Consider the following 24,374-nt stretch of genomic DNA (forward strand, 5'->3'; position numbering starts at 1 on the left):
ATTAATGCCATAGTCCTTATTTTCTTCTAAAGAAAATGGAGCACATCATACTAGCACCTGAGCTGTGCTGTTTTCCTCCTCACATTGCACATTAAATATATGAACCGAGTCTGACTAGCATCTTTTTCACTCCATGTTTGGATTGACCGCATGCAGGCAGGAGAGTTATGAGACGTCCTGCACGTTCCTGATTCTGAACAAATAGTCTCTGATGCGTGCACGCTAATTAATCCGGGTTGTAAAAGTTGTGCTGGACAGCAGACGCTGCCTCGGATGACGTGTGTAGTGCAGCTGGGATTCAGAACGAGTGAGTGTGCTGTAGTTACCGCATCGAGGTGCATCACACCATTACAGTTTAAACATGCGTATCAAATGAAAACTTGTTTTGTGAAAGACAGTCGGTGTAGTGTTTGTTTCTTTCAGGTGGTTGGACGCCAGTGACCACTACATGAGCAGCCTACTGAACCAGCAGCCACAGATAATGAAACCAAAAGCTTGTACACCGCTTGTGTGAGTGATTTGTCCGGTTGGTGAGAACTGTGCGGACGCAGAGGTCAATCACACAGCAGCGATCACACTGTACATTTTGTACGCAGGAACGCAGCAATTACATTTACACAGCGCTAGTCATTTGGAAAACAGTGGCCAACACAACATAGCACTGACAGGAGGTACGTTTACTGGATGTTTTGCAGCCAGAAAATGATGCATTTGTGAGTTTTAAATTATTAGTGTGATATATATATTACACACACACACTACCGGTCAAAAGTTTGGAGACACTTGACTGAAATGTTTCTCATGATCTTAAAAACCTTTTGATCTGAAGGTGTATGATTTAAATGTTTGAAATGTGTGTTGTTGACAAAAATATAATTGTACCAATATATTCATTTCTTTCATTAGAAAACTAACATTTTATTTACAAAAAACCCCCCCCCCCCCTTTTTTTTTTAAATGGATGACTTGGAGTGAAATATTCCGAAAAGCAGCCAGTAAGAGTCCAGCGTAGGTGAGAACTCCTTTAATACTGTTTAAAAAGCATCTCAGGGAAATTCCTGAAGAAATCAGTTGAGAAAACACCAAGAATACATCTCTGGAAATTTCTAGGCAAAAAGGGTGTCTACTTTGAAGATGCTAAAATATTAAATTATTTTTTATTTATTTAGTTGTTTTTTCTATCACAACATAATTCCGATAGTTCCATTTGTGTTACTCCAGAGTTTTGATGACTTTATTATCATTCTAAAATGTGGGTAAAAAAAATAAAAATAAAGAATGAGTGTGTTTAAACTTTTGACCGGGTTTGTGTGTGTGTGTGTGTGTGTGTGTGTGTGTGTGTGTGTGTGTGTGTGTGTGTGTGTGTGTGTGTGTGTATAATATATGGAACCTGTACTGGGTGTATCTCTGAATGATGTCTATGTAACACCTTTCTCTTTGAATAAATCAGTACACCAAGTAGAAGACTTTCAGGTATTTGCTCAGTTGGTAAATTTGATATTGGTGTAATTGTGGTGACATCATCATCTTTGTTGAACTTGTCAGAGCAGTTGTGGAACTTGTGTAAGTTTCATTAGTCATTCCTCACTTTAATGCAGTTGGACACGTTTAGAGTTTTCCTGATATTCCGTCTGAACTAGTTTCTTCAGACAGAGGTACGAGAACTTTCCCAGTTAGTGCAGTTGTTACTTCTGAAGGGCGGTTTGGTAATGTGGCCCTGTCAAAGCTGCAATCTACATTATCTGCACGCCATGCTGGAAAAGAATGGGAGGATTGTGTGCGCTTTTGTCTCGTTCCAGCAGCCTATAAAAGAATGCTGGTACGATGCAGCACGCTGTGCCATGATGGAGATCACTTCCTTTGTGTTTGCCCACCGAACCTAACCGTTTTTGCTTCTCTTATGACCATCCTGCCATATATTGTTATTTAAAACTAGGGTTGAAATGATATAAAAATGACTAGAATAAGCCAGTATCATGATTTTTGGTACATCACAGTAAAAATGCACATTCACAAAAAAGCAGGACCACATTAAAGGATATTTATGGCACTGCTGAGATCTCAGAAGGTGCTGATTAATTTTCTAATTTTGCTGGCTGTAATTCAAATCACGTGTATATTAATTCTCTCAAAAAATGTAAATTCTTTAATACGTTACGGTTTCTGTAGTAAAAGCTCTGTCACTGGGGGTTGTCTCGTGGACGCGCTACATAATCGAAGCCTTTGTAAGAGTCAGAGTTAAAGTTGTTCTCCTCCATGGGAGAGTCTTCAGGACTGACGGTTTTGCGCTTTGGGGCGTCACATTAGCATGAGAAGCTTCAATTTTTGTCTTATTTTGTCTCATTAAGTTGGAAACGATTGTTTGTGTTTTGTTAAAACGTAAGAATGTTAACAAGAATGGATAACAGATTTCCCAGAATTAAATGTGATTGATTTATACGTGGATAAAAAGTGTGACTAAGTAGAAAATTGTAATCACTGGCAAATTGCCGTGGTATAAGAGGAACGAAACACTTTGGGATGTGCTGTTATTGGGAAAATAATCAGTTACAGGTTGGTGGTAATGTTCTTCCACTTCATCACGTTACCCTGTTGTTGATTATTTTCCTATAACAGCAAGGCTTATTGTGTTTTATTCCTTTCATTAGCAGTGGGTAAACGGTTGGATTTGAGAAATGAATCGGCTAGATTAAATAGGCCTCTGCTTCAATTAAATAATACGTTTAATAAATTGCAAGTAGTAAGCGACTACATTGTGGTTTTGAGTGCAGTAACAGTGTGAGATGGTAAACGATAAAAAGTGTAGCACTGGTTGCAGATAACGCCGCTAATGTCGAAACCGAGGTGCTACTGCTAGACACTGTGCAGGCTTAGCTGCTCCTGTGGTGTTGCGCAAAACACTACTGAAATCCAGCTTTCTGTCGCTCTGTTTAAAAAGGATTGAAGCATATGTAAAGCGTGCATTGTGCTGGTATACGGTAACGCCTCTGTTCTGAGTGAAGACTTGTACTTTAGACATGTTTGTAAAGTGTGGGTTAGCGTTTCACTGTAGATGACCGTTTGCCATCGTCAGCCTTTGTTTGTAGCGTAATGAAGCGTTTCAAACTTATTTGTAATTCCAGGTCCGCTTATGAGCTTACATAGAGACCATGACATCATGTTTGTATCCATCTGTAAGTAAATCTTACAATTAAAGAAATTTGATCACGTCACCCCAATTTTAGCACCACTCCATTGGCTCCCGGTCCATTTTAGGATTCAGTTTAAGATTCTGTTTGTCTTTAAAACTCCTTAATGATCAAGCTCCTTCTTATCTCAAAGATCTTACACCACATTCATCTAGCGGATTTCTAAGATCTTCTGATAGGTTTCTTCTGAATGTCCCTCGATCCCGTTTAAAAACTAAGGGAGGGAGAGCTTTTTCGGTCGCTGACCCTCGTTTATGGAATCAATCGCCACTGGACATCCACCTTGTACCTTCTATTATCATTTTTTAAAAAGAGGCTGAAAGCACATCTCTTCTCCCAGGTGTTTAAATCTCATTTTTACATTTTTTGTCTATTGTCTGTCTTTATTTAGTTTGATTCTGTTTTCTATTTTACTTTTCTTTACTCCGTTCAGCACTTTGGTCAGCTTTGCTGTGTTAAATGTGTTTTATAAATAAAACTTACTTACTAAATCTTCCGAACTATATGCTTTTGCAGTGATTTGCATTCCTTCTGTTCATTGTGGTTTTAATTTATTTACATTTATGGCATTTGGCAGACACCCTTATCCAGAGCGACTTACATTTATCTCATTTATATAACTGAGCAGTTGAGGGTTAATGGACTTGCTCAAGGGCCCAGCAGTGGTAGCTTGGCAATGCTGGGGCTTGAACTTCTGACCTTCTGATCAGTAACCCAGAGCCTTTAACCACTGAGCCACCACAAGCCCTATCTATCTATCTATCTATAAATGTATTTATTTATTTATTTATTTTAAACAGTTTCCTTATCTGAACGCTGTAACAAGGCTTTGTGGTCCAAATGTGTTTGTATAGCTGTATTGTTGTATTTATATAGTTCTAAACTGTTTTTCTCTTCCAAGAGATTATGCAATGACTGGGAGAGGCCTAATTATCTGTGTGCACGATTTGGGGATGTGCACACAAACAATGCTGGTGGTGTCCTAAAACAAACATGTTTGTCTCCACTGTCAGGAATGATGAAGCAGGGGGCCGATTTTGGTCAGTGGTGAATTTAGCAGCAGGGAGGATGTCGCAGCATTATTCAGATGACCTTGAGTTTTTTCCTTCTCAGTGACCGTGTGAAGGACAGAAGGAGAGGAGCATCAACACCAACAAGCTCAAACTCACACCAGATTTCTTATCATGCTTCAAATGAGCCACTCTGTGTATTAGGTAGTTTTCAGCCATTTTATAACTGGCATCTCATACAGCAGTTTATGGACTGAAGCATCTGGTTCTAGTGTATGTCCTGTTTACACACCTGGCACATTGCTGAGAGAAGGGAGAGGAAAAGAGACAAAAATACAAACCCCCCCCCTAATTAACAACCACAAAATAAGTAATGAGTCATAGTGATGTATTGGTAAATTATTATTTTATTTCATATCATTCTCCCCATCATATAACTGCCACCAATCTTAGTGGTTGGCTAGCTTCATGTGTATCGGAGGAAGCGCATGATAGCCTTCACCTTCCATCTTTTCAAACTGCTGCTCATGCTGCATCACAGGGTGGTGTAACAGTCTGAGGAAAGCGTTATCTGCATACGTGAGCTTCAGGAAATTTCTACGATACACAATGCGTATCACAATATATATTTTAGCTAGCAAGCTGTCTGCACAGCAGTAGTAGAATAAACAAAAAAAATGTTCAGCTGAGTTTGCTGATACTTTTTCTTTAATGCCGACAAAGACAAAGAAGAATGTGTGTGTGTGTATATATATATATATATATATATATATATATATATATATATATATATATATATATATATATATATATATATATATATAAAAAATTTTTTTTTTAATGATGTCAAATCAACGGCATCCATTCAGTACCATTTAATTTGTTATTAAAAACAAACAAAAAAAAATACACCATACCAACGATATCTCAGAAAAGTGTATGGCGGAATCATTTATCATGATATTGATATAATTTCGATACATCACCATGCCCTATTGGCGAATGTCACTGTGATTGACAGGGGGAGTGTATGCCACCCCTCGCACCCACAGAGCACAGGCAGTTTTGCTCTCTTGGGCTACAGCACACAGATGGCTGCGGCTCCATCAGGATTCGAACTCATGATCTCTGACCCATAAGGTGAACACGCAGGATCCCCAAAACGTTTTATTCTTGAGATGATTCAAATGTAATACAACTTACGAACTGGGAGTACTTGTATAATAATAACTGTAACTAAGCCAGAGCTTAATATTATTATATTTGTATTATAGGGCTGTTGCTTTCTAAGAATGTGTGCTCTCGGTGTAATCTACCTCAGCTTGGAGCGTTCAGCACTTATGACTCGCTTTCTGTGGCTGTGGAAGGTTCCACATGGACACCCTAAAGATTTGCATTTCCCAAGATCAGTTTATGTCCAAGTCTTACTCTTGCTTCAGTGGATAATCTCAACTTAATCTCACCCTGTAGATTTATACCTTCTCAGAGCTGCTCCTGTCATCATAAAGAATGTTCTGTGCTCATCCCAGGACTCTTATTCACAGTCTGCTCATACTGAGCATCATTTCAGCACATGTAGTACTGTTTGACTTTACTCTTCCTGTATACTGTGATGATTCATATGAACACTTCATCACCTAGAAGAGGACAGGTTCGCTTTGAGTCACAAGTGGTAATCTCAGGGAGCTTTTCTTTGCCGCGGTCACCTCTGGCTTGCTGATTAGGGATCTAAATGTAAAAAAAAAAAAAAAAAAAAAAGGATACATACAGAATCTCTGCAGTATGGGAATGGCCTTCCGACAGTTCCTGTGTATTTGGGGCTGTTCAGATTGGGCAAACTGTGATCATCTCCCTTTTTCTTTTAATATGGCCACCAAGTTATTACTTTAATACTTAGTAACAGTGATGCTTCATATTGATTTAAGGCTGTAATCAGCCAGTGCTATAAATATATTTTCCTTTTAAGATAATGTGTAAGGTGTTTTTTTGTTTGTTTGTTTTTTATTATTACAGTTGGATTGTGTGCTTAAACTCATTGTAATTATTAAAAATCATTGTGGTGTTTTTTTTTTTTTTTCTTGTTTATCCAGTTCTCAGGCATCATCATGATTCGTTGAAGTTGTCAAATAAGATCAGGAAGTTGGTGAAGTGTGTCTTGTAGGAAGTAATTGTTCAGACTGTTTAATGTCTCAGCAGATTAGTGCAGAAGATATGGAAATATGACTCCTTTAAATTAACGAGCTGCGTGATGATGTGCTTTGTGAACGAATTCAGATCTGCTGTACTCATCATTGCTATTTAAAGCACTGTCATGGCTTCCCATGACTTGATCTTTTGTGATTGTTCTTTGAAATTTGCCTTCCCTCTCTTGACAGGAGTGCTGCAGTTACTTGTGAAACTTGACAGTGCGAGACACAAGGCTAGGTTGTTTCTTGTTTGCTATGAGAATGTTCTTTTCACAGTGATTAACACACACACCCTGCGTTGAGAAAATGGGTCATTCAAGTCTCTGCTAGCGATAATGTTGGTATCTCGCCCTGTGCGTGGGCTCAGAAGGGTTCCTTAAGTGATTTACCTGTCAAAGCACTTGTATTCTCAGGGTATCAAGCATAGCATAGACAAAATAACCTCGAAGACCTAATTCCATTTGTCTAACCGAGTTTCTCTCACGCTGGATAAGCTCACAAAGCATTCATTTCCCTCTATTTCTAGAATCTGACCTGGCCTGCTTCTTTTTCTGAACAATGCACATTAACCACAGGAGGATCGTATGCCACTAAATTTCAGGGGTTTTTTTTGAGGGAGCCAGTTTTAAGTTGTCAACGTCAGTGCATGTTTCTCATGAATGCAGGTAGAAGGTAAACCATTCTGCACTCTGCTGTGTTTAGGTGCAAATGGACTTCTATAATGCTGTATTTTTTATTATTATTATTATTATTATTATTATTATTCCACAGCGTTGCTGAGTTCTGATTGGGCAGAAGGTCTTGATAAATTTCTGGCAGTAATTCAAATCCCAGATATATATTTATGAACACATTCTAATATGTTATTATTTCTATAGTAACAGCTCAATCACAAGAACTTGTATGGTAGAAACTGCATATAATAAAGATGTATAATTGTTGACATGGTGTAAGGGTTAAAAGGAGATGGAAGGAGTGTCGGGTGTCAGTGCTTTGTAACGGTCAGTAAGTTTTCTGCCATGGGAAAGTCTTCAAGACAGAGGAGTTTGCACTTTTCCGGTTTCGCAGTAGCATGACAAGCTGCATTTTTAAAAACAAGAGAAGCAAATGCGCGAATCTCTGTTTATAGTTGTTATAACGTAAGAGAAAGCTGGAACTAACAGAGATCTTGACGCCATCAGTGTTTGGGAGCCAAAGGAGCAAAATTGTCTGTGCTCGTTCTTTCTCTGTCTCCCTCTCCCCTGTCAATCACAGCGACACTAGTCAGTTGTGTAGTCTGTGTGCTCATATATGTGGAAGGTGGTCAATAGAACTTTCCTCTGAATGTTTTACATGGCCCAGTGATTGAGCATGAGCAGCAGTTTGGGGAAAAAATGTTGGCTGTCTTCACTTATCTTGATGGATGCACATGTTAGCCTTGACCTTTCACGAATGTTATAAAATAATAAATTTAAAAAATAATCCAAATAGGGAATTTGGCCTATGTGTTACCTCATATTTATACACCTGTGAAACAGGAAGTTTAACAATTTCCTGTTCTTTGTCACCCAGGTGTACTAGAAAAAAAGGGGTCGGGGGGGGGGGGGGGGGGGGGGTATATCGATGCAGTTGTTTGATATCCATGAGTGCAGAGTATTTTTGTCAATTTTTTTAACAGAAAATCAAAAGGTTAAACAATAAAGACAGATTTTCACAGCTTTCTTTGCTCGTGTTTTATTCCTTACGTAATATTAATTTTGTCTGATTTTATTTTTTCCGGTCATTTCACATCTTCCACATCTAAATGTCACGCCCCTAATGCTGGAATTTTCCGTGTATAAATTTTAACTTTCATTTTGACCTGAACTAAACATAGAAACTCAAAAGAGACTAATTTTGGCAACATATCCCTTCTAAATCTAAAGAAAATAGAAGATGTATTATGATAATTCTTCCCCCAGACAGGTTTGTTAAATAAAGCTAATGCACTGTAACTTCCCTTGCTGTGGGTCTGAACATCAGACACTGCAGTACGAACAGCACAGCTGCCTTTTGCTGTTACAGTGAGTAGAAGTAATGATGGAACTGTTTCTCCACTGAGTCAGTCCAGGACAGTATTAATCTCTCTCTTGCTGAGGTTTATTTACTTTGACATTTTGGAAAGCATTCTGATCACAACTTGTTTAATTCTGCTCATCACTGCTGCTATAGTGACCAGTTTTTTTTTTGTTCGTTTTGCAATTTCTTTAGGCAGCTTTATCATTAGGGTCTGTAGCTTGGACCAGTACAGTACATTGCGGTCATGCAGGTTGTTCACATGACCTTTCTATGCCCGAGTTCTACAGTGATGCTAACCAGATGCTCTGGAGGGTCTTGATGCTAGCTGTTACTGACATGTTTTCAGCTCCAGTAAAAAGAAGAAAATGAACTCTCGACTAATCATTCACCTCCTCAGAGACAAGTTTGCTCAGGAAGTATACTGTCAGGGTTTTTTAAAAATTTTTTTTTTATAAAAACCCATGTCTGTCTTACCACAGTTAACATATGTCTTTCTAAAAGATACTTGAACTCCCCGTAGTTTTACTTCATGTTTGAAGCTTGTTTTGGATGTTTAACATTTGGTACACAATGACCCCTTTCTTTATAACCTACCATGTAACTTTGTTGATCTAAATTAAATCATGTAACCTTCACTAAGACCTATAACCTATAACTTCACTAAGACCTATATTAGGAAAGGAAGCAGGGGAAGCCTAATAATATTAATAAATGGTATCTATTTGTTGTTTCCTGTAACTTGTATATAATGGATTTATATTGCATTGGACAGAGATTTGGGGGGGGGGGGGGGGGGGGGGACATTGCTTGGTCTTTTCCCAATCTTTATCTGTCCAATTTCAGTGTCTACTGTAGCCTCAGATTCCTGTTCTTGGATGACCGAAGTGGAACCTGATGTGGTCTTCTGCTGTTGTAGCCCATCTGCCTCAAGGTCTGACGTGCGATATGAGATGCTTTTCTGCTCACCACAGTTGTAAAGAGTGCTTATTTGAGTGACTACAGCCTTCCTGTCAGCTCAAACCAGTCTGGCCTTTCTCCTCTGACCTCTCTGCAGAACTGGTTTTTCCACACCATTCTGTGTAAACTCAGAATGAGTTTACTGTGTGAGACTGGTGCGTGTGAAAATCTCAGGAGATCAGCAGTTTCTGAAATACTCAGACCAGCCTGTCTGGTGCCAACAACCATGCCACAATCAGAGTCCCTGAGATCACAATTTCTCATTCTGATGTTTGGTGTGAAGAGTAACCGAAGCTCTTGGCCAGTATCTGCAGGATTTTATGCATTGCACTGCTGCAACATGATTGGCTGATTTGGATAATTGCATGACTGGGCAGGTGTACAGTTGTTCCTGTTAAACACAGTTCTTCTGCCTTTAAAAAAAAAACGTGTTATAAGCTGTAAATATCTGGCATTATATTTATTTAGCAGCCTTGCAGCTGTTTTGCAGCTAAGCTCTGCTTAGCTCTGCTTGGTGTAGGATTAAAGGGGGATTAAAACACTTTTTCATCCCTCTTATTTGATTTTAAAGAAGATTTCATGTAGGAGAATGTAGTGCCAAATTTTGAGGAAGTTATAGATGATAGTCATGCGCTTCTGATCAAGTTATCGTGTTACAGCCCTCCGTCATGACCATGTGAGTAATTAGGCTACTTTGCTTGGTCCCAGTGGGATAAATTTCCATTATGTCTCTGCATTTGTTTCACATTTCCTATTGCATTACATGTGTTATTTGTTCCCTAAAAGACTCGTATGGTGCAAGAAGAGGTGAGTTCCACATTGATTCGCCTTATTTTATCATCAGTGTTATTCACTATCCTCAGTATCTTTTTTTTTTTTTTTAACTTTAATAGATGCGCTTCGCTTTTTACTATCTTTGTAGAAGAATGTTCTCATGTATACATCAATCATCTGAGAAATATTAAAAGCAAATTCTCCCAACAAAGTGGCTGTAAATTTCCAGAAGGATGACTGTGTCATCCCGCTGCGCTGTCAGGGGAGCCATCACTACGTGCAGAATCTCTCGAGCGTACACCAAAAGTGAGCGCGACTCTATTTTTAGCATCGGCAAGTATTCAGGCAGATAAATTTGTGAGCATCATTGTGGTGTAACTTTTGAGTGCTTATGGGAAACAGATTAAACAGTGTTCTGTAGCAGATATTTCTGAGCCGTATGTGGGATCGTTTTAACTCGTCTGTTAGTGTAAGATGTAGGGGTGGGAGGAAAAAAAATTGATCTACTTAACTATTGCGGTTTTTATTTATTTATTTTTAACGATTTTGAAATCGATTTTTGTTTGTTTGTTTGTTTGTTTGTTTATTCCAGAATCCATATACTTTATATTCAATTGCTTTATTTTTGTCTTTGCTTATAAACCAGGTGGAGAGAAGTTACTGCTTTTATTCCAGTAGAGGGCGAAATGTATTTGATGTTATCTGTGAGTATTACATGACATCATGCGTCCCGCATATTGATAGCGGCTTCCTGACACCTGCAAATTATACACAATATACCGGAAAGCAAATTTATTAAAAAAAAATTGAGCGAGAGACCAGAATATTTCTAATAGTAGACAGGCACCCCGTCCAGGATGTCCCCTGGGATAGGCTCCAGGCTCCCTGTGACCCTGGGTAGGATAAGTGATACGGAAAATGGATGAATGGATGGACTATAAAGTGCAGTTAACAGCATTCTGCAAGACCACGCCGATATTTGGCGTGACCACAGTTTTGGTCTTTAAATGTCATCAGTGGTCTTAGGTACACCGCCATGCAGTTTTATAAGGAAATTAGGTGGTCAGTTTTTCCAAGATTCTTGGAGAACCTGCCCCAGTCCTTCTGCAGACTTTGGCTATCACACTTGCTTCTTTTTCCTCAAGTTTCTTCAAGTCTGTTACATAGTTCCTTATTTTCTTTAATGACATTTCAAGCATTTCTCTGCAACATTTTACATTTATTTTTTACTGGCACAGCAATGCAGAAGACAATTATGGTGCTTAAGACTTTTGTGCAGCACTGTGTATATACTATGTTGTGTACATACATGGAGATTTATTACTTGTAGTAACAAATAATATTAATACAAATATTTCCATCCATCCATTTTCCATAACTCTTATCCTACACGGGGTCATAGGGAGCCTGGAGCCTATCCCAGGGAACTCGGGGGCACAAGGCAGGGGACACTCTGGTGCCACTTGATGCCAACCCACCGCAGGGCACAATCGCACACACATTCACACACTACGGACAAGATGGAAATGCCATTCGGCCTCCAACACGTCTTTGAACTGGGGGAGGAAACCAGAGTACCGGGAATTTTATTGCGACTCGCATGAAACAGTATTCACATCTGCTGCAGAGAGAACTGCATGTCGAAGGCGATTACTTCAGTTCAGGAAGATCCGTGTGGAGAACAGGGCTCGATGGGGCCTTTTTTCTGTCTAATGAGGCATTCCTATGGAAACATGGAAAAAGCCAGCCAGCGTCTCACCAGGGACTAGTCATGCCAGTTGTTATTGAGTGGACAATCCTCAGTTCCCTTATGACTTAATAGACACTTACCTACCCTTTTTCAAACGTGTTACAGCACACGCAGATGTGCAATTATGTAAACCTGTTGCGAATCAGGACATTAAATATGCTGTTCACATTTACAGTTTCCTCACAGTGAACTGTTGTGGGAATCTGCTGGTGTTTATCAAAACACAAAATATTTGGGAAGTAATAACATGTTAATGGGAAGTTGCAAATGAGATGCAGGGGTGGACGAATCATAAATGTATTAATTCGGTGTGTGCCTGTCTCCTAAAATTTTTGTGACTAAGCTCAAAAGTGGTTAGATAGTTAGCTAGATAGTTAGTTAAGTGCATTAATACAGAGTTAGAGAAATGAAAAAGTGTAGGTTGTTCTGTCCTCGGATTTGAGTCTTGCTAGTGACTTTGTTTCCTTTGGTGTTATTGTTGCTTACAGCAAAAGATTTACATAAGCGCATTGCACTGGATTTCTTTTTTGCATGGTTTTGTCAAGAGACAAAGATCCATCATCCATGCATGCTGAATAATTTGTCTAGTAACAACCGTTGTACCTTCAACCAGACGGCACCCCAGCCCTCGTGCGTGTAGTGCATCGGGTGGTGGGATTCGGAAGTAGTAGCGTTCACACTAGTTACAGTGTTGAGGTGCTTCACACCGTTGTTAAGGTGCGTCACACCATAAGTTTAAACATGCGTATCAAATGAAAGTTTTGTTTTGTGAAAGTTGATAAGGAGTAGGGTTTCATGTATTTTTCAGGTTGTTAAACAGACTTGTCCTCCAGACAACTATGAATAAGAAAACATTTAATCTGCTTGTCCGCTGTGCCTGAGCTGGCGATTTGTCCACCCGTGAAATGCCATGGTAGGTTATGGTACCTTGAGCTTTTGGATGGTCTTATTCCATATTCTTCCGCTGTCCTGTTTCAGTGCTCTTGTGCCCACTGTAGCCTCAGAGTCCTGTTCTTGGTTGACGGGATGTGGTTTTTTCTGTTGTAACCCATCTGCCTCAAGGTTTGAAGTGTTATATGGTCTGAGATGCTTTTCTGCTCACCATGGATGTATTACACTAGAGTGGTTATTTGTGTTACCAAAGACTTTCCTGTCAGTTCGAACCAGTCTGGCCATTCGCCTCGAATCTATCTCATCATCAAGGCATTTTTACCCCCAACAGTTGCCACACACTAGTCTTTAAATAGTGGGAGGCCATTAGTAATGCAACTGCAAATGTCTGTAGGAGTCGTTTCTCCAAAACCCTGGAGGCAGGGAGGGGTGCAGTGCAGCAGCCCAGCCAATGTGACAGATGATATCATGGGTCAGAGAGAGAACATCTGTGTAAATGCCTGATTTAAAATCCACTAGTCCATTTCTCAGCACGCTGTAGTTTGTTGTCTACTGAAGCAAGGATTTACATTTATTCTTTTATTCATTTAGCAGACGCGTTTGTCCAAAGCGACTTTCACCTTTCTTCATGATGGTTTTCATTTTTTTTTTTTTTCCTTGTTCTTCTTAGGCACTGTTTATTTTTTTTTCCTTCTTGATCTAACGTTTAGGGATATTAGAGATCGAAATTTCAGATAGTTTTTCATATGAACTAGTTAGTCAGGTTCAGACTTTGTGGTAAATCTGTGTTAGAAATTACGTACTTGGAAATCTTTCAGATTGGGAAAGTCTGATTCTGAGTATGTTGGTGGTCAAACTACAAAATCTGGTTCCAAGATTCTTCTGTTGTGAGGCCTGATGAGAATCTCTGCTTTAACCTGCCTGGCAAAACACTCAATTCTTAGTCATGCAGGTGCTCCAGTGCTGCATTACCCATAAAGCCAGGGAAATGCACACCAAGGAATCACAGTTTAAGGTGGATTCAGTGCATTATTGCTGGAATGAGGACTGCTGCACTTTTCTGGGCATTCTTTCAATAATTTCTGTTGCGCTCTAGGTGTTATTGATTCAGTTGGTTGAATAATAATAATAATAATAATGCACTTGTCCTGCTGTTAGACTTGGGACGGAAAATCTTCATAATAACAAGCCCTGTTCAGCATGAATGGCTCTTCTAGCATCAGTTCTCATGGAGGAGATCTCCGTCTTTCCCTATAAAGTCTCAGCTTCTGTCTCTCGCCTAACAAGCTAATGTTCTGCTAATGCTGCTTCGCTATGCCCAATAGTACTGACTATTAATGAGGCTGCTGGGAAGTCAGCGCTCTTCAAGGATACATTAGTGGATTTCAGGTGCGGAGTTTCTTTTACATTATTCTCAGAGACTGTCATGTGTTTAGCACAAGATCTAATAGGATGTGATTCACACACAGAAATGCAACAGTAAGCTGAGTATGATTTTATTTATTTATTTATTAAATTTTTTTTTACAGTTGTGGACAACTCCCATAAATGTATTGTTAACAGACAAGTAAAAGCTCCAATGTGTTCCCCAGACCATGTTTTAGTTGCCTGGTAACTTGAATGACTAGGCAAAACATAATGTAATATGGTTAGCTTGTTGGTACATTACTACAGACTGCAGGAAATGAACAGGTATATATGATCATCAAGCAGATCGAGTTGGCGCCATCAAAAAAAAAAGTGAACAAAGTCGCTGGCCAATGTTTCATTTATGTGCTGTGGTGTTCAGCCATCGCATCACATGTAAAAGATATTATTCGAGTCTGGATGATATCTTTTCTCTCTATGTTTAACATTTACATTTATTCATTTAGCAGACGCTTTTATCCAAAGCGACTTACAAATGAGAAAATACAAGCAAAGCGATGTATCAAACAGCACAAGTAGTGCTGCCATACAAGATCTTTAATTGAGTTCTAGAAGAAGCAAAGTGCACAGAGTAAGGTGTGTGTTTGTTTGTTTGTTTATTTATTTATTTTTATATGGGTTAGTTAAGTGTTCACGGACGGTGGGTCTTTAGCTGTTTTTTGAAGATAGTGACAGATCGTGCGGTCCGGATTGAGGTTGGAAGTTCATTCCACCACTGAGGGACAGATAGTGTGAAGGTTCTGGAAAGGGACCTTGAGCCACGCTGAGTAGGCACTACTAGGTATCGATTGCGTGAGGGAACGTAAGCCTTCAGGAGAGAGTTGAGGTAGGGGGTGCTGTTCCAGACAAGGTCTTGTAGGTGAGCATCAAGGCCTTGAATTTAATGCGGGCGTCTACAGGAAGCCGATGGAGGGAGATGAAGCGCAGTGTGACATGGGTTCTCTTGTTGCTGGTTGAAGACATTTAACCATGAGGTGACTATATTACAGCAGAAGAGTTTGACAGATTAACGCTTTACATTTTTGTTTATACATACCTGTGTGTTCTGTCAGCTGTGCATGATTACTAATTCCCCTAGTAAAACGCTTTAAACTGTAAACCAGACTGTGCCTCAGTCAGTGTATAATTTGCGTCAGGATCACCCTGAAGCAGAGCAAATTTAAACACGGCTACTTTCTTCAGGAATCCTGGTTTTTGGTAATACGGTGATGAAGTTAACGAGTATAATCTACACACAAACATCAAGTCATTTGATATGTGTTTGTGTATACAGTGGACACTAGCAGTGAGCAGAGTCCTAAGGATGGCTGTCGTATTTACTGGAATTAATCACAAACAGTAATTTTGCCCTCTTTGTCTGACGACAGCAAGCCCGTGCTCAAATCACTTCTGCACTTCCTCACACTCCCCTTTTTCTCATGGCGTTAATGAGGTATGTGGAGCTTTGTCTACAGAAAGAGCTCTAGAAGAGTGGGAAGAAAATCCACAGCACAGTCATTTATTGAGAACTTGATCCTGGAGCATACGGACTCCATCCGCGGACAAGCAGGGCCACTGGGACTGAGAATGCCACGGCTTTCTTAAGCCACCCGCTGACCCGAGACTCCTCACCTGTGGGACCATAGACACTTGACAGCTGTGTGTGTGTGGGAGGGGAGTTGGACTGTGGAACGGTGGAGGCTAGGACTGCGGTCTTCCAGTCGTAGTGTAAAGCCTCTGAGTTTAGTGAATTGTCCTGCCATAACAACAATTTTGTGCTCTTGTCTCTCTCAATGGACTCATGAGTTTACAAAGTAGAGCTCAGAAGTTTCACTAATTCAAAAAGAAAGTGTGGTCATGAAGTGAAAACCTCATCCCATTTGCTGTTTGTTTGCTTACGTGATTTGGTTGCGTTTCACATCGTATGTAACTAAACGAACCTAAAAGCAAATAATACTTCCTGTGAGATTTGTGGGAAGAACTGAAATTGTACTTTTGTCAATAGGGGTGTTATGGTGTGATATGAAATGTTCACAGTAGCCAAGTTTCATGCCATCAATCAATGTCTTTGCAGTATGTTTGCAACAAAAAAAAAAAAAAAAAAAAATCACATCCGCTAAGTGTTCCTCTTTATTAAGTTATGTTTGAGAATGTCTTTTCCATAAAATGTCTTCAGTAATCTCACGTTGTTGTAAGCTGAATGAGAGAGGCCTTGGAAAAAGGAAATGGACAGTTGTTTGGTTAACTTTTGGTCAGCAATGCCACGTTGTTCTGTCCATCTGATAGCCGCCAAGTATGATACAGTTCTAAACATGCTAGACGTTACAGCATAGTTACAGTAGCAGCTGCAGAAACTGAGGTTGCTGTAGTGTGATCTAGGGGTCTGCCATGTTATTTATTTGTTGATAGAAGCTATATAGAGGTGTGCATTTTAATCATTTTCACAGCTCGGATAGCGGCTCAACAGATAAATGCGAGCAGAGTCCGTTCACTCCCAGGAGCTGATCACAGAACACAACAGAAGCAAAGTTTTTATCTTTTTAACACAGGCCTATGTTGCTCTCTTTGTTTTTACCCTGCATGTGTTTTTAACGTGATTTAAAATGAAGCACTGAAAAGAAAGAAGCTCATTAAAGCGTTATAACCAGTGTCGCTGCTTTTGTCAGGCTACTAACTGGATCACACGCAGTGGTAACACACATTTATAACAGTCCAATACACATCTTACACAATATATTTAGTGACAAAACCATGGAAATGAAGCTCCAGGATCCAGAGACTGAATAATGAACTTGGAATGAATGAGTCATGGGCAATGTGAAATAAAAAGATTAACTTGCACAATAATTAAAGAGTAGGGCTCCGTTTCTGAATTTTCGTTGCTTAGCGTTGAACTTCGGTTGGCGTTAAATGCATATGAAAGAGTTTCAGTTGAGCGTAAATACTGACGCTTACTATTTCCGTGTTCTGGACGCCACAGTTAGGAAAACAAAATGGGAAAGCTATGGAAGCAAAGCAAAACAAGTACAGTCCAGAAATCACAGGCTTTCTGCGATAGTCGGTGTTCCCGGTGTTGGAGCTGCACAACGATTACATAATTTTCCCACCGCGGCACCGCCCCCACTGTCGTTCTGCCTTTTTCTAGTAATAATCATTTAGTTCAGTTAGAGTATGGATGCTACAATTAAAAACTGAATGCGCTCAATTCAGCATGAGCCGAATGAGTCACAGCACAGACCAGCAGGAGTCAGATTTCATTTATTACGTGACGAGAGTGAGGAGAGCTGACAAAACGGTGGAAGATTTGGTTTCAAAAGTTCGATGCTTAATATACTATTGTACTGTTTTGTAGTTGTTGTGTTTTTCATTAAGAATAACAACGAACCCACCGTTCAAGCAGTTGCTGACTTGAGTTGCCGGGATTCAGAAGCAGGGGGGAAACTACAAGCACCCCCCCCCCCCCCCATTCAACCCCCCTGCGTGATGGCAGTTTTAGGCTTGAGACGCTTGTATCAGAAATCGCCGTTAGATTCCACATCGCAGTGGCCATCAAGTTAAGTCTGTCGTGGTTTCTGCAGCTTTAAGATTGAGGAAAGTAAAATAAACTAATGTGAAATTACAAGATACAACACAATTTAGAGTCCTGTATGAACTGTAATATCCTGTTGTCTGTCTTTGGAGCAGAAACTACATCCTTCTATGATGCATCTTATCTTCGCTCATCTGTGTTTGCCAAACAGATAAAGCAATGCTAGCCTTCCACGCATCGATTATCTTCACTCACAAAACATGAGCATGGCTTAAATGATGAAATTAGCGTGATGTGTGGATGATCAGGGCTATTTCTCTGTACAAGAATTCAATACATATCTCCATTGCTGTTCAAAACAGAAGACATGCAGCCGTTTTTTATATAATTACCTTCAGTTTTATAATGAGCTTGGTTACAGCTAATAACTCGTTAGGTTTATTTACGATCCCATTTTACTTCTGCAAGCATTACTGACAGACCTACATGTTTCTGTCCTGGTTCCACTAAACCTTGGTCCAATCTAGGTCAAGGCCAAGGCTGTTCGTGTTTTTAGCTGGGCAACAACTCGGGGAAACTTCCTGCTTTTGGATCAAAGCAACTCTACTGTCACAAGACACTTCATATGATTCCAGGTCACGTTTTTTTCTGTTGTTATGCTGCAAGTTGGTTTTGTGGGTATGCCCAGGTTTCTTGTAAATTCCTGAAGCTGGTGACTTCCTTTTCTGAAAAACATTCCCTGTATGTGATTTGGACAGTTTTTCGATTCAGCCGTTTCTCATCGAGTGCTGTTTTTCTGAGTAATGAGTAATGTTTTTATGCAAATTGCGGAGGGGAATCTCCGGATGCCCGTCTATCTAAAGGATTATTTTAAGATGTGAGAATTAGAGGTGCTTTTCACACTTTAGTTTATTTGTCGAGTCCACATCAGAGCAGAACCAGATTGTTTGCTTTGTAGTTTGGTTTCATGCCGAACATGATTAAACAAGAAAAGAAAAACAACCGGCGGCAAAAATGTGTAAGAATGACGACGAGCACAGACAACATTTAGCTAATGATAAATAAATGATTAGATAATTATATAATTAACTGTTTTAAAAATGTTTTGTGAATTGGAACACCTCGCATTTCTTCAGTGTTACAGTTCTCCTTCAGCTCAGTTTGTGCCTCGTGGGTCAGTTTAGAAGCTCGCATCTACACAAGACAAAATTTAGCAGAATACACAACTGGTTGGGTTCACATCATGAAGTTAATTCAGGGTCGAATCACACCATGCTGCGCTGTATTCAGACCTGCTTAAACGAACCGACGACACACTGCATCCGTGGAAACACTCCTAGATGTGAATTACCGTGCGTTCAAGTCCTCCTGGGAAGTTTGTAGTTACGAGTTGGGACGTTGTTGTCAGGTGTGTTCACGTCACTTTGTTTGGGGCAAGATGGCGGTGTACCTTCTCTTAATTAACTAGAAAAAATACTGAAAGGTTTAAAAACAAGCAAAAAAAAAAAATGCTCCATTGCGATTGGTGTGTTCTGTGTTGAGAATAAGATACGGCCGAGACTGAAACTCTGAGTTTAGGGTGAATAATGAACAGCTGCTCTGTCACCCCTGACACATTTTTCTTTGCTGTGCGAGATGGAGCACGCTTTACTGCAGAGCAAAGCTTGAGGTTTGCAAAGTGACTTGAATGGCTAGCATGGGTAATAGACTGTGTTGGGGTGTGTGTGTGTTGTATTTGCACTCTCTCAGCGAGTTGATTAGCTACTCAGTGTAGCATACAGAGATAAGTATATCTCCTGAGGGGTAATGATACAAATGTGCCGTGCAGTTCGGCTGGTCTGGCCTCTCCATAATCATAAGGCTAATATACTTAAATATGCAGAGCCAAGTTTTGGCAAATGGAGCACATGGTTTGTTTGTTTTGGGTTTTTTTAATTAAGCTTTTTATTAAGGTTTATTAAAGGCAAACCAAATTTGATTGGTGCATGAAGACAGTCTGGCAAAACTAGCTTTGTTTAGTCAAGCCTTGCATGCAAAGCAGTGCTTTAAATCTGAGCGATTTGGTCGGCAGTTACATTTAAATTCTCTTTAATATCTCCATCCATCCATCCATCCATCCATCTTCTACTGCTTACTCCTTCTTCAGGGTCACGGGGAAACCTGGAGCCAATCCCAGGGAGCATCGGGCACAAGGCGGGGTACACCCTGGACAGGGTGCCAATCCATCGCAGGACCAATCACATACACACTCACACACACACACCCGCATTCATACACTACGGACACTTTAGACACGCCAGTCAGCCTACCATGCATGTCTTTGGACTGGGGAGGAAACCGGAGTTCTTTAATATCTCATCTTCTGATAATGTATTCTGATTTCCTTGCTTACGAATTACTGAAGTGTGACAGGTTTCTAAGGGTTGCAGCAGTTTGCGGAAGCAGGGGCGTTTGCTTAAGTATTAATCATCTGGGGCTGAGGCCAGAGTCTTCTCCGTCAGAAAAAAAACTTACTTAAAAAAAAAATATATATATATTTCTAAATAAACTGCTTCCATGCATTTGAATTATTGTGCGTGTCTGCTGATTGCTTTAAAAATGTGAAAATTGGACTTGGATTTATCATAAATCTTGCTTTGGTTGTTCTCACTGTTTGCAGGACTACCTGACTGATAAAATATAAAACTAATCTAACACAAGACTTGGCTAGTTTGGTGTCACTAGCCATGGGGAGGCACAACAAAGCTAACATTGTATTGGTATAACCGTTACATTACCTACAAAGTACATTAGCTGCCCTTATGGGGTGACTATGGCTCACTATGGCTCCACATGCCGAAGTGTTCTTGAGCAAGACGCTGAACCCCAGGTCTTGCTGTGTGCGTGTGTGCGTGTGTGCGTGTGTGCGTGTGTGTGTGTGCGCGTGAATGAGAAACAGTGTAAAGCACTTTGTAGAACTGCTAAGGTTAAAAGGTGCTATACAAGTGCAGGCAATTTACTATTTATGCTCTGCTCATATCATGTTCATGTAACTTGGAACTCATATTTACACAAGAGTTTTTAACACATCCTTTTTTTTTTTTTTTTTTTTTTTTTTTTTTTACAGCTCAGCATTTCAGTTTCAACTGGTAAAAAAAATTTCTTCAAAATCAGCATATATCCATTTCCCCCTCACACTAACAGACTGTGTGAGCTATCGTTTAGCAGAGTCGAGAGCTGTCAGCCAGTAGGACACGAGTATTTCCGTGTAATTTCCTGTAAACCCTGTCTTGGTCTCGCCTCTGTTCACTGAAGATACAAAATTTTACAACACTGCCATCTTGTAGTGTAGTGACAAACCCCTACAAGTGGAGAATTATTCAGGGCTAAAGAAAAAATATCTTCCCAGGCCAGGTTACACCCCTGGTGCAGAGAATTCATGATGAGCCATAAGTTTTCCACTGCAACAGCCTCTGTGCTAAACTAAAAGTGCAGCCCTTCTCCTGTAGATAAGTCCATAATCCCACACCTACATTATATCAGCTCCCTATTTTAACCTGGTCACGGACATGATTCGATACCTCAAAAAAAAAGCAGCATTGAGGGTCCCCCTTTTTCCCAGGTCTGTCCTGCTGGCTCTCTATCCAAATATGTTCCCTATTCAGGTCAGCTAAGAGAGTTTGTTAGGCAACAAGCACACCATTGTAAGTTCTGTTTTATGGGTCCCACAGTGTGACTCAGCTTGGCGTTAATGAGAAATGGCTGCCAGGTCAGATGCTGCTATGGTTCATTCATCCCTCTTCGAATGGGCCAGACCTTGTGGAGGCATAGCTCCCTTTGCCACTGTTTGCCTGTTCCTGGCATCACTGTGCTCTCTGTGTGAAAGCTTCACACTTCAGATTGTGGCAAGAAGCCCCAGTTTGTCGTGAGGTTTTATTCTTTTTTTTTCCTCCTCCTTTCTCAGGGGATGTTGTGTCCTGCTTTCCCTTCTTTTTTTTTTCTTTTTTTTTTCTCTCTTTTGAAAACCACCTTATGTTTTGGATTGAACCCAGTTAAAGTTTGCAGTTTTTTTTGGTTTTAAGTTTATGAGCATGCTGAGTAGAGCCACTGCCCTGTCAACAAAACATAAAGAACACCCCCATTAAAAATTAGCATCGATCTATCGATCGTATAGTTCTGATGAAGCCTTTTATTGAATGTAGTCATTCTGACCATCTGTCAGTGGTAAATCAAGGAACTGGACTTGTGATATGTTTTGACACTTCTTCAAATACTTTATCAGTGTTCAGCTCAAAGATAGTAGTGGAGCTAAAGCAACACACTGGATTTTTTGTTTGGGGGAGACTCCTTGTTATTTCCCATGGTTTAGGAATGGGCTGGAATTTCCAGTACATTTAAACATAACTAGAAGTGGATAAAAAGTATGAGGTGTTGATCTTTTAATAAATAAACAGTTGCAAGTATTGGTAAATTGCTGTGGTTTAAGAGGAATAAAAACATTGGGAGGTGCAGTTATTAGGAAATAAACTACTTCGCTGCATCACTATCCTGTCATTGATTGTTTCTTTTCCTATAACTGCAAGTTCTGTTCTGTTTATTCTTTACTTGGCTGTCCTTGGTTCCATAATGTTTCTTTCACCACCGGTCCTACAAGCCTCTCAGATAGACGTTAAACCCAGTGTCCTCCTAATGTCTAAAAGTATTTAAGAGCGACCCTGTTCATGCTTTATAGCTAAAGAAATTGGTCTAGGCTGGGTCAGGAATTAGACCCGGAGTGTCCTGGAGTCAACTTGACATCTCTTGTGCCTCATTCCTCATCAGAGGTTTCTTCCTGTATGTGCAGTGGGTAATGAAATTTTAGCATGGCTAATAGAGTGGACTTCATGTCTGAGTGTGGAAATGATCTGGCCTCGGTAAGAACACTTTTATTTCTCTAGAACAGGCTAATTTTCTAGATGTTTCTCCCAGGACAGTCTGTACAGCATTTGGGCTGCACTTTGACCTCAGCTTTGTGTACTGCATTGACGAGCACTCCTAATAGCTTACACTTGTGTTTTCTCTGTGTCTGTGTTCCTAGGAGGTTTCTCCATGGTGTTCCTTGCACGCACCCACAGTGGAGTACGATGTGCACTGAAGAGGATGTATGTGAATAACGTGCCTGATCTGAACATCTTCAAGCGAGAGGTTATGATCATGGTAAGCTGGTAAAATAAATCTCAGAACACCATGAACCTCTTCAGTGTGTACTTTTTATGAATTTCCAATGACCAACTCTGGTTCTTGGGTGCAGCAGTGATCACCTGCGCTTTACATGGCCATTATTGGTGCTTGTACAGCATCCACTAACTTCAGTGCTACTCAGTAACAAGTAGCTGATTGGATCATGTTTTTATATATATATATATATATATATATAATATAATATTTATTTATTATTGTTATTATTATTATTTTTAATAGATCGTTTTCATTAAACATTTAAACATACCCTTGGTCAGGTATCCCTCATTTGGCACCTCAGTTTTGCTGCTGTGTTTCTGCTAAAAATTTGGAATTGTTAAAAAAATGTAAAATTATCATTTCATTTTTGAGCTTTGTTGCTCACCTGAACCTACCACAATTAACTTAGTGTTTTAATTTAATGAATTTCTACTGTGCGCTTCCTCTACATTGGTGTTTAATTATTTCTTTTCCCTAACTTTGCCTACTCTATTTGTCTAAACAGAAAGAGCTGTCTGGCCATAAAAACATAGTGAGCTACCTGGACTCCATCATCAACACAGTAGGCGACAGTGTGTGGGAGGTTCTCATCCTTATGGAGTACTGTAAAGGTACTCTGCTATACTCCTAATGCTATGTTCCTGAGTATTACTAATCATTCATAAAACACATCACCCTGTTTCCTGAACCATATTGAATAGATTTTCACTATTAGGGATGAACTTGTGTAAATTCTGGGCTGAGTATTATTCCTGCTAGTATTTTAGTTATGGAGTATGAAGTCATGGATGCTTTGCAAATTCTCTCTTGTTTTATTAGTGAACTATACACTTCTTGTTACAAGTTTCTCCAAAATAGAAGCTAATTAACACGGCATCATTTGCTAATGCTGAACTAGAAGCAGTCTGTTTATTTATTAACTAATTGATGGACAATAAATCCAAGATTTTTAAACCCTTTTGTGATGGCTGTAATAAGTGTTCCATGCCTGGTTTACTTTAAGCTCATACTTGCTGTTTATTTTGTCAATGAAGCACTGCTGTGAGGTAAACATAGTGAAATAGAACTTGTCAATGCCTAAAATGATGATAGTCGTGCCCTTCGTCCCCAGCGGGTCAGGTGGTAAAACAGATGAACCAGCGGCTGAACTGTGGCTTCACGGAGCTTGAGGTTCTCACCATCTTCTGTGACACTTGTGAGGCCGTGGCCAGACTGCACCAGTGCAAAACGGCAATCATCCACAGAGACCTGAAGGTACTGATCAGCACATGGAGTTCTTAAGTCAAAAATGAGTAGATTTAGCTGTCAGGATTGCCAACATTTTAACGACCTTTTAAATCTGCACGTTAATGTAGGAGTACGCTGCTACGAGTTATCACTCATCGGAACTACACAAAAATAGCAGTCTCACCCCCCAAAAATAAAATAAAAACATCATATTAGACA

The 24,374-nt window shown here is 39.9% G+C and overlaps 1 protein-coding gene across 3 annotated transcripts in view; it reads left to right on the forward strand.

The window, feature by feature from the left end:
* Window positions 1–24,374, forward strand: part of bmp2k (BMP2 inducible kinase) — a 48,243-nt gene that overhangs the window by 4,189 nt on the left and 19,680 nt on the right. For all 3 annotated transcript variants that reach the window (XM_017451928.3, XM_017451929.3, XM_017451930.3), the window contains exons 2-4: window positions 22,786–22,904; window positions 23,434–23,539; window positions 24,040–24,182. In XM_017451928.3, the coding sequence (XP_017307417.1) occupies window positions 22,786–22,904; window positions 23,434–23,539; window positions 24,040–24,182 (368 nt within the window). The remainder of the gene's footprint in view (window positions 1–22,785; window positions 22,905–23,433; window positions 23,540–24,039; window positions 24,183–24,374) is intronic.

This window comes from Ictalurus punctatus, chromosome 22, assembly GCF_001660625.3.
Source record: "Ictalurus punctatus breed USDA103 chromosome 22, Coco_2.0, whole genome shotgun sequence".
Taxonomy (NCBI): Eukaryota; Metazoa; Chordata; class Actinopteri; order Siluriformes; family Ictaluridae; genus Ictalurus; species Ictalurus punctatus.